Source organism: Rattus norvegicus, chromosome 7, assembly GCF_036323735.1.
Source record: "Rattus norvegicus strain BN/NHsdMcwi chromosome 7, GRCr8, whole genome shotgun sequence".
Lineage (NCBI taxonomy): Eukaryota > Metazoa > Chordata > Mammalia > Rodentia > Muridae > Rattus > Rattus norvegicus.
This window is the reverse complement of record NC_086025.1, coordinates 31,843,508-31,860,238: the sequence shown is the minus strand read 5'-3', so window position 1 is coordinate 31,860,238 and position 16,731 is coordinate 31,843,508. Positions and strand designations below refer to the sequence as shown.

At 44.8% G+C, this 16,731-nt stretch overlaps 1 protein-coding gene and 1 pseudogene across 1 annotated transcript in view; both read left to right on the top strand.

The window, feature by feature from the left end:
* LOC134479863 (death domain-containing protein CRADD-like) overlaps positions 1–16,731 on the top strand; it is a 182,620-nt gene that overhangs the window by 7,863 nt on the left and 158,026 nt on the right. Inside the window, exon 3 of the mRNA XM_063264594.1 lies at positions 6,601–6,713. Within this exon, the coding sequence (XP_063120664.1) occupies positions 6,626–6,713 (88 nt within the window). The 5' untranslated portion in view covers positions 6,601–6,625. The remainder of the gene's footprint in view (positions 1–6,600; positions 6,714–16,731) is intronic.
* Positions 826–4,925, top strand: Dnajc30-ps1 (DnaJ heat shock protein family (Hsp40) member C30, pseudogene 1; annotated as a pseudogene).

Below are 16,731 nucleotides of genomic sequence, written 5' to 3'. Positions count from 1 at the left end.
TGTAGTTTGGCAACACAGCCCAATGGAGTACTGATTACTTACTTCTGGGATAGCATACTTTACTGTCGCCAAGAGATCCCAGGATGCTTTTCTACCCCACATTGCCGGCCAAGGAAAAGAACAAACATTGAAAAAGGTAGAGCACTTTCCCCTGAATGTGTCCATGTTATCCCACCGTGAAGTTGAGCCATTGCGATCCAGCAAGACTATGCGGGGAGATTTGCAATACCCTTTCCTTGTTCGTGTGGTGGTGCAGGAAAGTCCCCTCAGTGACCTCCGGAATGGAGCTGCAGTGTATGACAAACAGAACAGAAGCTGTCCCCCAACCTCGCGCCTCCCCAAGTGTGCTTGTTTTGTGTGTGCATTCCTTCTGCCTGAAGTGTGCCTTCCCTTCAGTGGTGAAGAATCCTGACTGATTTCGGGACTCAGCTCCTGTACGCCTTCAGGGACGGCCCACTCATACTCAGGGCAAAATCTTTGTGCCATACTCTAACACCCAAGCATCAGTTTCTCCCATTGCAGAGATCATAAATATTCAAAATGATTCCTAAAGGTTGGAGACGGTTGGAATGTGTTCCCGGAGAGGATGTAGACTGGGAGCTTGCTCCCCTGAGAGATAATGACGGAAGATCCCTTAAGCAGGAGCCCCTTCCTCTAGCTTTCTGTCTTGTGATTTTTTTTTTCACCTTGTGATGATATCTGCCGTGAGGGCCTCGTGAGGGCTGAGTTGACTCTTGGGTATCGGACTTCCAGAACTGTGATCTAAATAAGCCCCTCTCCCCGCCACCCCCCGCCCCCCGCTTAAATTATTTGGCCTCGCACAACATGGCGGCTGCGCACTGCCTGGGTGGCCGCTGTCACCGCTATGGAGATTGTGGCAAGTTGGGGGTTCCCTCAAAGTTTGGCCGCAGGCTTGGGCTCGTGAGTGAGGACTTACTCCCTCACCGCCCTCTATGAGCAATGAGTCCCCTCCACTCTCATCTCCTGGGCAGTGCCATCCTCTGTCCATAACAAGTACGATCGATCGAGGTCTGCTCAGGGACCAGGACCTGCGCTGTCATGCTCTCTAAGGTGCCTGTGGCTGATCCCAAACCTCCCCGCCCTCCTCCCTACACCCCTCGGGCTCACTTTGGCTCTCAGACTTCTCCTTCCTTGAGATCCATCACACGCTGTGACTTTGAAGCCTTCTTCCAGGCACACTACAGAGACCAGCTACCTAGAGATCTGCATCTGCCAGCACTGAGGGAAGCCCTTCGCAAAAACCAGGAGGATCACGCCAGCAAGGGGGAGGGGGGCAGTGGGACGATACCCAAGAAGTCATCCTTTTCCTTAACTCCCTCTTTGTCTGCTTTCGTATTTAATTGGAGAAAAGGAGGGAAAGGGATCCAGCCCAAGAAACCTACTTTTCTTGACCTTTGAACTGTTGGTCTAAGATTGAATTGGCTACTTCTCGTGGTGTTCTCTTGACTCTCCTAATACCCTCTAGCCTGACGGGTGATGAACATGACCCTCACCTATTGTCCAGAAAAGTCTCTCTTCAGAGGCCAAGAAAAGAGGCCCCAGGATAGAGATTCCCGAAAAACCAGACATTTAAGTGGTTCCAGAGTCCCCTGAGTACCTGGAACTTCTAAAAGTTACCTTTCAGACGCCAACCCCCAGAACACTTGCCGCGTTTTTCCCGGAAGCCCTGAGCAAGATTTGCCCTGCCCCCCTGCCACATGTCTGTATGCTTCCTTTGTAACCTGTGAAGCATGCAATACGACTGGTTGTCCGATGCCAGTAAGATTTCATTTTGGGGAACTTGCATGAAATTTGTTTTTCTGTGTTACCCCAAGCCACAGGGGAGACTCGATCAATGATCCAGTAGGCGCTGGGGATGTAGCTTGTGGGGGGATGGTTCTGACGCTAAGGTCCTGTTCCCAGGGCCTCAGTGAGAGAATGCTGGCATGCAAAGGGGTTAGTCCCCGGCCTTTCCGCCTTTGTATTCTGCTTCCCCGCTAAGAAAAAAATTAATGAAAAATAGTTTTCCCCTCAGGTCTGTTCCACACCATTTCTATCCTGTGGGAGCGAGAAAACAAAGCCCTCGAATATGAGGAATACATCTCTGTGTCTATATCTATCGAGGGAGTGGCCTAGGGGGAAGGTGCTATGTGAGCCTAACAGCAGAAGGAGATGATTTGTCCTCCTAAGGTCTGTCCCTACGACTCATATTCTACTCCAGTGATGGTGTGGGGTGGTGTTACTGGGGCCAAGTTCATCTTAGGGACAGTCTGCCGGTCCCTGGTCTTCCTTTCACTAGGCACTTGCACTGCTAAGTGTGCAGCCTTTTAACTGTGACAAAACTTGGAGGCCGAGTTCCTGAGTGTGAATCTCAGATCTGCAGTGTTGATCACAAGTGCTACCAGTCAAATTCTTCCAACGAGGCTGTTGGGCTGTGTGAGTAATTTGTTCCTAGAAGAAGCAGGAGGCTCACTGGTCAAGGTACAAGAGAAATTTAGGCCTGTAATCCAGGGAGGCTGAGGCTGGAGGATTGTGACCAATTACAAAGCAAGGCCTGTCTTTAAAAGGATGCAAAATGCCACACAGGGGGTCATGTGTAAAGCCAAGAAACTACAGATTCACAGCAGAGCTCAGGCTGATAAGGGTACTTGCCTCAAATGCATAAATCCCTGAGCGCCACCCCCCAGCACCACACAAACCAGGCTTCATGGCGCTGTGATCTTGGCACATTTTGGAAACAATATCAATTATATATCACAGGCTGGCCTAGAACTTTCCATCCTTTGCCTCAGTCTCCCGAGTGCTAGGACCTCAGGCATGGACCACAGAGCCACAGGGATATAGGAGACTTTCGGGAGGGAGGTCTGCCAAGAAATGGTTCCCTTGGTAGCATTGTATGCTTCCCAACTCCCAAGATTTTACTGAGTTTTCTGTTCTGGCAAGAAGAGTAAACTTGGCCATGGACATTAGCCCTGCCTTCTAGGGCTGTTCCCCCATCCCAGGCGGTGGAGGGAGTGGCTGAAGAGATGAACGCAAGTACACAGGAAGGCTGAGAGCGCAGCAGGTATGAGGCTCACTCAGGAAGACAGGAAGCAAGGATCCATGCATCTGGTGATCCCTTCTTATCAGATTGCTAAAATGGGTAAACTGACTAAAATATCCCTGAGTAAAACAACCGTATCTCATCCTTCCTAACTCCTCCCACGTTCTGTCAGGTCACCCACACGGTGCATCTTTGGCCCCTGTCGTGGTTCCAGTATGATTCAAGACAAGACGTGGTAGAGTCTATATGATCCCAGCATGTGGCAGGCTGAGGCAGGCTTAAGGCCAGCCTAGGCTATACAGTGAGACCCTGTCTCAAGAACCTGGGCACGGTGCTCGACACTTGTAATCCCAGCACTGGGGAAGCAGAAACAGAAGGGTCACCCACACAAGTTGGTGGGCCAGCTGCGTCTACACTGTGAGTTAAGAGCCAGCTAGGGCTATATAGTGAGGCCCTGTTTCAAACAGAGGAAAGGGGGTAGGGGTGGACCTATGAAGTGGCTCAGAGGGTTAAGGAGTTCGTCTTGTCCCTAAGCCTAACAATCTGAGCTCTATGTCTGGAACCCTACATGGCGGAGAAGAGAACTTCCTCCTGAAGTTTTCCTCTGACCTCCACATAGACATAGTGACAAGTCTGTGTATGTGCATGTGAAACCTCGTACCTCACACAAGACATATTAAATACATAGAAATAAATAATATAAATAAGTTAAAAAACATATTTGGCCTCAGTATTTTGCTGTAGTAACTGTTGACTAATTGCTTGCTACAGTTGACTGATGCCTTGCTACAAAGTTTGGAAAGCTCACATATTACAAAGCCCGCATCTTCCATTATTCTATCATTTAAGGGAGCATACATTTTCACACACACAATGTAGTTTCCCAAATTTCACTTTGTATTTGTTTTTCCCTTTTAATTATGTCATGAAGGGTTTCTTACTTACCTCTATGATACTAAAATGAAGCGTGTAATAGCTTCTGGATATTCCAAAATTAAGCATACCTAATCATTGAGTATTCTTATTATGATTATTTTTACTATCATGGAAACCTCCCTTTGCTATGATTCTGAGATGAACAGCTGTGAACGCAGATCTTTGCCTGCATCTCTGATTATTTGTATTTGAAAGGTTTTATTAGTTTATTTTCAGTCATGCACATGCGTGTGTGACTGACTGTGGGTTTGCACATGGATGCGGTGTCCTCGGAGGCCAGAGGTGTCAGATCTCCCCGGAGCTAGAGTTTCAGGTAGCTGTGAGAACAAGAGTGCTGGGTACCAAACTCAGGTCCTCAGCAAGGACAGCTTCTGAACCATATTCCCAGCTCTTTCATTTCTTTGAGAGAAACTCTTGGGAGTAAAGTTCCAGAGACAAGGGGTATGCAAATGGGTCCGAGGTGAGGAAGGAGAATGGAATACCAAACCTCTGAAGGAACTGCCCACTCAAAGCTTCTCTCTAATGTGTCCTCCTCCCTAATGGACCCTGGACAGAGTTACATCATGGACATCATAGCATCCAGGGCGTGGCTAAAGTAGAGAGACTGTACACTTAGCTTGCGATTCACAGGTGAAACACCTTTCTTATTTTTTAACTGAAAAAATTGTTTTTCCCCATACGATATACATTGATATATGTTTTTCCCCTCCCCCAGTTTCTCCTGTGAAACACTTCTCTAATTTAAGCGAGTCGGATGCTGACACAGCTGAGTGGGTAAAGGCCCTTGACACCAAGCTTGATGATGACCTACGTCTGGTTCCTGTATCTCTTGGGTTCAGATACAGAAGCTTACAAACGAAAGCCTCATTTTCCGAGCTCGCGGAAAGGTGGCTAGTTCAGGCTCTGAACTGCAGCCCCATTTCTAAAGGATGGGAACACAGAGCGCGCTGGGAATGGGGGTGGGGGTGGGGGCAGCCGCAGTGCTATCCAACTGTGTTTTGACTTTATGGGGGCACCTGTTGGACACTGGGCTGTATCCAGGGCATCTTCAAGGTCCTTAATTCATCCTCCTGGACGTTAGGTCTGGAGCTCAGAGTGAGGGGACAAAGGAGCAGTCAGCTTCGTGTAGTCAATAAGGGCACAACAGACAATTGGTTATAGATTTTGATAACTTATGCACCTTGGTTCAGATAACAGCAATTTCCATACTCTGTACCGGTTCACAGACAATTAAGAAGTGGGATAGGAGTGCATTTCTAGGCCTGGGAACATGAACTTGTTTGAGCCTGCCAGCAAGATGGAGAAGTTGTCCTTGAGATGTCTGGGCTCAGACGACTCTCTACTTACAAGCTGTCCCTGAGATGTCTGGATTCAGATAACTGTTTACAACAGAAGCTGTTCACCTATTGGGGAGTCCTCAGCTCCCCTAGGGGCCTGGGACCTTGAATTTAATTTCCCCCCATGATTTAATGGAGTCTGAAAATGTACTGGTAGCACTTAGAATAGTTTCTTGTTTTGCTTGTTCCCAACACATCCACGTGGTAGAAAGACAGAGCTGACTCCTCAGAGTTGCCCCTCGATGTCCATACATGTATGGTGGTTTATGCTCACCCTTCTCCTAAAAAAACTGTAATTGAAAATTTTAACTTGATAGGAGACAAATACTTCCTCAGTCACTTCGGTTTACATTCTGGGATTACTGGTGGATAGAAACATTTCCTCCACCGGCTGTTGTATTTCTTCTATAATTTCTTGAGTTATAATTCAAATTTGATGCATTATAACTTTCAAAAGTATTTATTTTCTTCATCCTTTAAAACCTCAAACTGCATCATCTGGGCAGCCCGCAGGAAAGACTCTTCACACGGATGGATGTCTGTGTTTCCATGTAACTACCCATAATTCAGAGGGTGTTTTCTAGTAATAAGAATGGATGGAATAGCAGTTCCAAACACAGTCAGCCTCTAGGGACTAAGGTTCTGGGGAACTGACAGGGTAGCCCAGAAACAGAAATTAAAACTTTCTAAGGGCTCTCCACGAAACCTTGCCCAAATCCGGCCTTCCTCTCTGTGCTTCAGAGCATTTTCCACTGGTCAATGTTGAAATAACCTTTGCCGTAACCTTTGCAATACCCTCCTTTTGAAACTGTAGAGGAAGAATGAAACCCATCACTGCATAAAAACAGAACCCAGGCATTAATTAGAGAGCTGTCTGTTTGGGCTGTGAGGCTTTTGTTAATGAGCCCTTGTATAATTATCGCCCAGTTTTTACCAAGTGTGAGGTCTCAGTTAGGAGAAATTGCCGTGGTCTCCTAAGAATAAAATTATACAATGCTAGAGAACACAGGCAAGAAACGTCAGTCCGTTGCCAGAGAGCTAATATGGTGAGTCACTGGCTGGAATCTAGCATTTTATTGGTTCTCAGCAAGCCAGAAAAGCTTCTCAAGTTTTCTTTGAGAGGCTCAGGAATTCATCTTCCAAACCCAAGAGCCTCACGTTCTGAATGGGGAAAGTAGACAGAAAGTAGACAGATTTCTACAGCTTCTGTGATAACAGTGTTAAAAACTGGTTTATGTTCATTTTGGGTTTTTTATGTTTTGTTTGTTTGTTTGTTTGGCTTAGGGATGGAAACTAAGAACAGCCTTCCATGAAGCCTGGAATAAATGAATCTGCTCTCTCTCTGTATCTGATTGATGATCTTCATCAGCACAGACATGCATCTATATTGCATGCAGGTAATAAATGATCATGCACTCGTTGCTCTGTTGATAACTATTTACTTGACTGTGTTAACATAACCAACCTTCATGTGCACAATTATATAGGTTTGGAAGAATTGATGGTGTGATTAAGTTGACCTTCACAGTAATTTATCCCAGTCACATTCTTCCCAGTTCATGCTTGTGAACAGGTAGCTCGAGCAAGCCCCACCCCTTTCTTTAACCCTTAGGAAGTAGATGCATCAGAGGACCCTTTAGCCCCCAATAATTAAAACCTTGGCATGGCTCCTGCTTAAAAGATATGCAAACTATTACAGGACTGTGGATAGACCACTACCTTAACTAATAAACTGCAGATATCTGTGTGCCATCATAACAGGAGAACCATCAACGGCAAGCTGACAAGGGTTACGAAGTACATAGGGTTGAAAATCATTGATTCTGACACGCAGGCATATGAAGAGATTATAGAAATATGTCAATTAAAGGAACCACTGATTTCTGTACTCCTGGCCTCCTCCGTCCTATGACGTTTCTGGCTTCGAGTAGCATTCTCTGCTGCTCCAACCTTTTTTCTTTTCTTTTCTTTTTTTTTTCTTTTTTTCGGAGCTGGGGACTGAACCCAGGGCCTTGTGCTTGCTAGGCAAGCGCTCTACCACTGAGCTAAATCCCCAACCCCCTGCTGCTCCAACCTTGCCTGCTCATTTAATAATAATAGTTTTCAAAGTTAAGCATTATGTTTCAAATGACGTTTAACTCATGTTTCAGACTGTATGTTGATGTGCTTTGGACCCCGAATTCTTGTGTTAAAGTCCTAGCTCCCACTAAGATAGTATTTGGAGGCAGGGCCTTTGGAAAGTAATTTCTGCTAGAATAAGTCATGGTTCAAGCCTTTCCAATGGATTAGTGCGGAGGTTTGAACATGCTTGGCCCAGGGAGTGATGTTACTAGGAGGTGTGGCCTTGTTGGAGTAGGTATGGCCTTGTTGGAGGAAGTGTGTCACTGTGGAGGTGGGCTTTGAGACCTCCATCCTTAGCTTCCTAGAAGTCAGTCTTCTCCTAGCTGCCTTTGAAATAAGAGGTGCAATTGTCAACCTTTCCAGTGCCGTGCCTGCCATACTCCTACCATAATGATAATGAACTGGACCTCAGAACCAGTAAGACAGCTGCAATTAAATGTTGTCTTTTATAAGAGTCGTTGTGGTCATGGTGTTTCTTTGTGGTAATGAAACCCTAACTAAGACAATTAGTGTTAAAAAGAAAAAAGGAAAAGAAAAGAAAAGAAAACACACACACCTCTTTCTCCCTCTTTACCATGTCAAGCTGCAGTGAGAAACCGGCCTTTGGCAATCCAGAAAGAGAGTACTTGTCAAGAAACTTACTGACGAATACTTTAAACTTGGACTCAGAGGCCTCCAAACTGCACGAGGCAGGCTGTTGGTGAAGCCATCCAGTCCACAGTAAGCATCTTCTACGGCAGCCCTGCAAGCTTAGAAGTAGGCTATTTCAGGGATAGTCTCTCATCACTGGATCTTTCTCCACAGTCTTTCCTCTTTTTAAAAACAGCAACCACTAAGTGTCACAGGTCATCAGCACTTAATGGGAGATACAAGAGTTAGAGCCACTACTTTATAGGATTTTAGTTCACACATCCTAACAGCAACTTTAACACCAGTCACTGTAATGGAGGATCTAGCAGTTTATTCCTGAACTGTAAGTAAAGAAACAATGAGGGCCACAAAAAAAATGTTAAGTATACAATCTGCAATTGGAACCCAAGGTCTGATAGCTCCAGAAGGTTCCAGCAAGGCATCTAGGCTAGAAGATATCTGAATTTTACTAAGAAATTAAGATGCATATGTAAATTAATTTTAACATCCTAATGTTATAGGTCAGAAAATTAAACACATAGAAAAATACTATAATACCCTTCTGTGTATCTACCATCCAAATTTCATGACAGTACGTTTTGTTTTAGGTGTCTCTCCTCACTGGTTTTGGTTGTTTCTTGGTATTTGTTTTTGTGTTTTCAAGACTAGGTTTCTCTGTGTAGCCCTGGCTGTCCTGGAACTTGCTCTGTAGACCAGGCTGGACTGGAACTGCTGACTCATGCTGATTTGGTGGAGCCTTGAGGTTTCTGCTGGATCTTGCCACCACTACTGACTTATGTTTGGTTTTGCTATTGAACCGGACTGCTGGTATCCTGACAACAAAGAGTGGAATTACCCGAAAGAACTATTTCTAAACAAGCCCACGAATCCCTTTTCCTATCAACTTTCTTTTTCTCTTACCTCTGGTCAGTGGGATAAGAGGGAGGTTGAAGTGATTAAAAACCCTAAATAAAAGGGGTTGGGGATTTAGCTCAGTGGTAGAGCGCTTGCCTAGGAAGCGCAAGGCCCTGGGTTCGGTCCCCAGCTCCGAAAAAAAGAACCAAAAAAAAAAAAAACCCTAAATAAAGTAGGTTTAGAGAAAAGTCTAAGCCCACAGGGCATTGCATAGTGCAAGCTGTATTTGCATAGAGTAGGGAAAGACATATCTAAACACTTTATGTTAGTCACTTTCTCATTTCTGTAATAAATTACCTGACAAAAGCAATTTAATTAGAAAAATAATTACCACTAATATTCTATGTATATTAATTAACACTGAAAATTAATATGGCAGCAACTATTCCTTACCCAGCTAGTTTCCCAAATAACCACATGGAGACCTTTTAATATCTCAAAGATTAGACCTTAGCTGCTCAGACTCTCAAGTAACTCTTCTAAGTTAACCCAACCATCTAGCCCCATCTAGTCATGTGGCTATCTATCACGTCTGTCTCCCTCACGTCTCCTGGAGAAAAGGCCTTCCTCTTTCTTCTTCCCAGAGTTCCTTTCTCCTGCCCAGGAAGTCTTACTTTCAATCCCCTGCCCAGCTAATTGGCCTTGAGTTTTTTATTAAAGCCAATTGGAGAATGCCTTAGGTAGATGAGGAAGGACAACTTCACACAGCATACCTCAACAAAAGGATTACGTAAGTATGGTCCGTCATGACAGAGAAAGCACGGTGATAGGAGATTGATGCAGCCTGTCATGATACATCCATAGTCAAAGAGAAGAAAGAGATAAACACTTGTGCTCAGTCGACTTTCTCTCTTTTATTCAGTTTGGGATGCCAGCCCATGCAATGGGACCAACCATCATCAGGATGTGTGCGTTTCCATTCTAGGTCAAACTTTTCTAGAAACACCCTCATAGACAGACCTACAGGTGTGTGTTTCTGTGGTGGTTTTAAATCCAGTCTGGTAGATGACGAAGATCACAACATCAAAGATCGCCATCTTCCCAGCGAAGTGTCTTCTGTTTGGGAGCGAGTAAGAATCACATAGTAACTTCAGCAGAACATACGTCAGAAGTAGCCACGGTATGGTAAGCGAGTGCCAGAAACAAAGAATAGAGTAAGAGTGACAGAAAAACGAGAGAGTGTTGAAGGAGCTGAAGGGGCTTGCAACCCCATAAGAACAACAATACCGGGGCTGGAGAGATGGCTCAGAGATTAAGAGCACTGACTGCTCTTCCAGAGGTCCTGAGTTCAAATCCCAGCAACCACATGGTAGCTCACAACCATCTGTAATGGGATCCGAGGCCCTCTTCTGGTGTGTCTGAAGACAGCTACAATGTACTTACATATAATAAATAAATAAATCTTAAAAAAAAAAGAACAACAGTACCAACCAGAGCTCCCAGGGACTAAACCACCATGCAAAGAGTACACATGGACAGACCCATGTAGGAAGGGGTGGGTGGCTGGGGAAACACCCTTCTAGAAGCAGGGGAAGGGGAAATGGGATAGGGTGTTTATGGATGGGAAACTGGGAAAGGGGATAACATTTGAAATGTAAATATAAAACATGCAATAAGAAAAAAAAGGAAAAAAATTGAAAGAGTGTGACCTCCATTTAGTATAAAAATAGAATAACTAAGAATGTAAGCTCTGGGACTTGAGAGATGGTTCAACAGTTAAGAGCATTTGCTGCTCTTCCAGAAGACCCGAATTCTGTTCTGATACCCATGTTAAGGCACAAACAACTGTCTGTAACTCCAGCTCCAGGGATCTGACCTGGATGAGCTTCAGGGATAAGACCACAGCATAAAACTTCTAGACTCCTTGGTTACCTACCTATGTGTGGCAGTCACACACACAGACACATAAATAAAAATCAATGTAAACCTGAAAAAATGCATAATCTGAAATGGTGATATCAGACAAGCCAAGCCCAGTAGAAATGTTTAAAATTATAGAGTCATTTTCAGTCAAAATATTCATACAAGTCTGGCTTATCTGGTGAGGACACGGATCCTTCAAAACGTCAGTAAAAAGTTCTAAACTCAGCCTACTGGAAATGAAAATGAAAGGGGAAAATGAGAAAAAAAAATAAAGCCAGAGCATAAAACCAAAAAAACCACTGAGATGCTACTATGTGGTGTTTACACGTAAAAATCTGTTGATTCGTTGAACACATTTCAGATATAGGAAAAATGATGATGGAATTTAATTTATGCTTATGACATTTTATAGTCTGGGAAGCTTCTTGGAGAATCATTGTATTTCATAAAAGGATGGAGAGAGATAGAGGATGGTACCTATGCTTCTATTCTTTGTGCCTGACTATGCACAGGCATCTACACACACACTTGCACATAAACCACACAAATACAACACACACAGACACACAGATACACAGACACACAGACACAGACACAGACACACACACACACACACACGCAGAGAGACACACACACAGACACACAGAGAGACACACACAGACACCCCCCCCACACACACACCAAAAAAGAAAAGGAGAGAAATAACAAAAGACTAACAGCTTGAACTACTGTACAGTGTCATAAAGAATGGTTAACAACCACTGATCAGCACTTTGGATAACATGTTTTACATTGCAGGTAAGATTCTATTCAGCAGTTTCCTTTGAATGATTCTTCCTCGCACTGAACAAAGAGGTTTTGTTCCTGTGCAGTCTGAACCCTATTCAGTTGCTTAGCAATTGGCCCCACCACGCCGTCCCAGGCAGGTTTGTGTTTAGGTTTCCAAAGGACTGCTTTACGGCAAACTCTACCACAATACTCCCATAGGGGAGGATTGATCATCATTCCATATTCAATCTCACAGAGTAAAAATCTTCAAGATGACAAGTGCTCCCTTTGGGTTGCTGCAAATACCCTGTCCTCTTTCTTCAAAATGAAACGTGTGTCCTTACTCATTGAGTTAAGGAAATCACCTTTGCGATAAAACAAACAAAAGCAAACACAGAAGAACACATCAGCTAATACAAGCCGCCGAGGATACTTCCTCATTCAGTGTATGCATCAGTGAAGATGCATAAAGCGTTAAGCAGGGGCTCTGCGGACCCCACTTTGCGTGCTGTAAAGCCACAGCCTTAAGATACAGTGTGTCTCCTGTGAACTCTACGATGCACAGAAAAGAGCCCGTGCTTATCAAGGGCTGCCCGCCCTGTGGGGCAGGTCGGACTCTCTTCGAATAGCCATAACAGGACCTTGAAGTCATCTCTGTCTTCCTCTTCATTTTCAGGAGAGGACAGAAAGTAGGAAAGGTTAACTAGCTTGCTAGTAAGCAAATCCAGGTCTGGGTGAAATGAAGGAGAGCACTGTAGAGTGTAGCTAGGGAGAGATCCTCCCACTGCGCTGCCCTTTCCCCCAGCCTCTCTCTGCTTTATTTATAAACGCGGGGCTGCATTCCAAGTGATGTGGTCCTTAGGGAACACAGCTAAGCTTCAATTCAGGCTTAGGAACCTTTGTGAATACCTGTCCTTTCAGCCAACAGGAAGTCCCCTGGGACACAGGTAAAGGAAGCAGGCTTTCTTTTCATATTGTCTTTGAACAATAAGTCCTATGGGATAACGCATGGTTTGTACAGAAATAGACTGACCCATGAACCAGAGTCTTCTGTTACAGCAGTCAATCGCTTCCACCCTCCAGATTTGTGCCTGTTTACATTGCTTTCCCAGTTATCTTTCTCCTTGATTGCATTTGGAACACCCTGGGGCTCCTCTGATGAAATGTTTCCTTGAATTTTATCACCTACCCTGTCATAAAGACTTTCCAGGGTAACCGTGTGCAATATCATCCACACACCCTGACACAATGCCCCAAGGTCTAGTCTCACTTAGGAAAACATAAGTAGTTTCCTTGTGCGGAGAAAAGAGATAAGACTCGGGAGGGAAAGGGTCCTTCAGGAAACCTGGCAAGGTTAGGAAGTATTCTGTGTTCTTTTCATAAGTCTGGGACAACCACAACAGGAGATAGAAAGGGGGCTCAAGTAAACAGAGTTGGTTTTCTTCCCAGGTCCTGGAGACAGGAGGCATAGAACACCGCCATTATAATATCACACTATTTCTAAGGAGTAGGGGTGTGTGTGTGTGTGTGTGTGTGTGTGTGTGTGTGTGTGTACACCATGTGGGGAATCATAGCACAAACACAAGTGTTAGTCTTCAACTTTCATTTTGTTAGAGACAAGGTCTCTTGTTTTCCTGTTTTATTAGGCCAGTTGGCCCATGAGGTTACCAGGATCTTGGGATTTGAACTTGGATCCTCACACTTGTATGGCAAATGCTTTTACCTACTGAGCCCTCTCCCTAACCCCTGTTTAGTTTAGGTTTGTGCAACATTTCAACTGCTAAAAAAAACCTGTGATATACACAAATATAAACCACAAATTGCTAACAGTAATTTCTGTGATTCTATATATCAGTCAAATGTTTTTATATTGGTATTTAAAAAATAGTACTACAGAAGATAAAATAGAATGGCAACATTTATGCTAATAATGTTTTTGAAAGGCTTGGGATTGAACCCCAGGCCTCACACATGCTAAATTCTACCCCTGGGCTACACCCCTAGCATAATTTAAAGAAAAGGATTTTCTCTTTTAACATGTTTACTTATGCCGTTCCCTTGCTTTTTAAATAGAAGGACTGAATGAAAAAAAATAAAAAGAAAGGCCATGGCCACTGCTAGGCATGGAAGTTGGTTGTAGAGTGAGAGGAGAACATAGAGGCAGAGACATCTGGGAGACTCCAGGGTGAAGATGTTCCAGAAGTCCAGGCCTTGTGAGGGAGAGAGAGAGGAGAGCAAGAAGAATAAAGGGTAGACCAAAAGGTGCCATGTAACCAAAATGGCTGGATTATATAGGGAAAGGCAACTGAAGGGGATGCCAGCCCAGCTCCAGGGATGGAGAAGTTTAGGGTAGGCGTGGGGTATGGCAGCCATACTCTGTAACAGGTAGGGACTGCGGGATGCTGGGGGAACCTGGTGTCCTTGTTGATGTTAAAGAGGTACCTTGGCTATTTGTCTCAGGTTTGAGACCTAGAGGACCTGGATTTCCCTTTGCGTTGGGCCCCATGAATAATTTAAGGGCTACCTTCTGGCTGTTACATCTGTTGTGCCTAAGAAAAATTGCCAGTAAGCAATGGCTGCTCGGACAGTCGTGATGTCAGCGTGACTGTAGGACCCCTGGTTAGCTGGAGAAGTGTGATTTCAAGGTGTGTCATGGAGGGCGGTTCTGGAAGAGATCGGCATTAAGAATTAGTAGATTAAATAAATAAGATAGTCCTCAGTCATAGGGTGAGCATCATTCGGCCCTCAGAGAGTAGGAACACAAGGCAAAGACGGAGGGAGAGCGAATTTACTCTTCCTAGCTGGAACGCCCATCTTTCCTGCCTGCTGACATCAAAGCTGCTGGCTGTCAGGCCTTCAGGCCACACTAGGAATGACAGCACTTGCTCTTTCGCCTTCCCCACCTAAAACCTGCGTAATCTGCCTTAGCTGTAAAATGAGCTTAACAGAATATTTCTAATAGTAGTTGTGAAGAAGGAGGTAAATATGAAGACCTCAATAGACATTAGCCATACAAGTATCCCAAAGCCCTCAGTTCACTTGACTCTTCAATGGCTGAAAGGGAGTGTGTGTGTGTGTGTGTGTGTGTGTGTGTGTGTGTGTGTGTGGTATAGAAATAACAAGAGCTATGCAGTAAGAATAGGTTCACACACTGCTCTGTCAGAGGCTAGTCATGTGTCCAGGTCTGTTTCTTATGTTGCCACAGTACCCTTCTTACATAGTTTTTGTGAGACTTTCTAGGTTGGTGGCTTGAATAGGCTCGGCCCCCACAGATTCATGTGTTTGAATATATGGCTATCGGAGCGTCGCTGTTAGGAGGCGTATGGCTTTATCGGAGGAAGTGCATCACTGTTAGGGTGGGCTTTGAGATCTCCTATGCTCGATATGGATGAGAGCCTCTTCCTGGTTGCCTGAGGAAGACAGTCCCCTGCTACCGCTTGCAGATCAAGATGTAGAACTCTCTTCTCCTCCAGCACTGTGTCTGCCTGCACTCTGCCATGCTTCCTGCTACGATGATGATGGACTGAATAAACCAGACCCAATTATATGTTTTGCTTTATAAGAGTTGCCTTGGTCATGTTGTCCTTTGCAGCAATAAAACCCTGACTAAGACACTGGGTAACCTGTGGGAACACATTGAGAGCTTTTCTTCCTCATTTTCTCTCTACTCTAACCACCACCCATCCTCATAGACCTATTTGTTACTAGTTGTCCTAAACAGCACAAGGAAAGGGCAAGGTGGTTCTTTTCTTTTCTGTCTCTCAGAGCTAAGTGTTTACTAACTTAAAGATGCCGTGATCGTGTGCTCCGTTCCTCAAGTGGAGGCAGGAAGGAGACAAAGGGTTGAGAAACATGTGAATGTGTGTAAGGGAGAGGGAATCACTAAGTAATAAAGCAGCCTGCCCTCCACTGTTCATTGTCCTACTCAGAGCAGCTGAGGTAAGGAAACCACCCGTGAGTCCATTCATGGGCAAATAGATCAGGGAAATGTGCACACACACACAATGGATTATTATTCCACCTTAAAAAGAAATAAGTCCTGGATTTGACGCAACAGGTGGACCATTGTGAAGTGAAGAAAAGCCAGACGCAGACACACCCACAGTGTGGGGCACATGACGAGCAGACAGGAAAGGGTTAAGTCCAGCTGGACACTAGCAGCTCATTTGAACCGTTCTCGAGCTGCCATTTTGAACTGGAGAACAAATCCACGATTGTGAGTCAGACGGTCAACACAGAGAAAATGGCATGTGTGAAGGAGTGGACTCCTCAAGGTCACCTTCACTTCCCTCTTGCTGGAACTGGATCCCTGTGTGAGCACCTCCTACTTGAGTGCAAACTATGTTAAGAAGAAAGTGCAGGATATATCACTTATCCACCCAATGCTCACTGGGCCTTGTAGCATGGTTGGTATTATGGCAATAAACAATGGTATATTCATATCATACTGAACAATGGCATTCTGCCTAGTGTTTGAATTGGAGAGGATCCTCCCTACTTCTTCCTTCCTTTTCCCATTCTTTCCCATACCTTCTCTTTCCTTCCCTCCCTTCCTCTCCTTTCCCTCCCTCGCTCCCTCCCTTTCTCCCTTCCTCCTTTCTTACCTTCTGTTCCTTTTCCATCCTTCTGTCTTCATTCCTTTTCTCCTCTGTCTCTATAGCCTTCATTTTCTTCCTCTCTGTATAACCCAGACTGCTATGAAACTCATTATTTAGCCCAGGCTACCCTAGAAGTCATGATCCTCCTGTTTCAGCCCTCCTAATGCTTAGATTACAAGTACTGTGTCTGCCAGAGAATTTCAAAGCTTCAAGAGCCACAGTCTCTTGGTGCCTGAGATTCCTTGAAGTTGGTTGCTGCATAAGTCAGAGAAATTACCAATAGGAGCACTAGGTGAAGCTGGACGTATGACTGAGGAGGCTTCTGGGGCTTTGGTGGTTATGATGGTTATGCATCTTTTGACATTCTTCTCACTGAGAAGCAGGACCTATTTCTCTCCTCCTTGGATCTGGGCTGGGACAACTTTAACCAAGACACTGTGGCCAAAGAGACTGGGAGGCCTTTGGAGGAAACAGGCACTTGCACTTTCGTCTCTTGAAGCTTGGAAATTCTCTGGGGGAC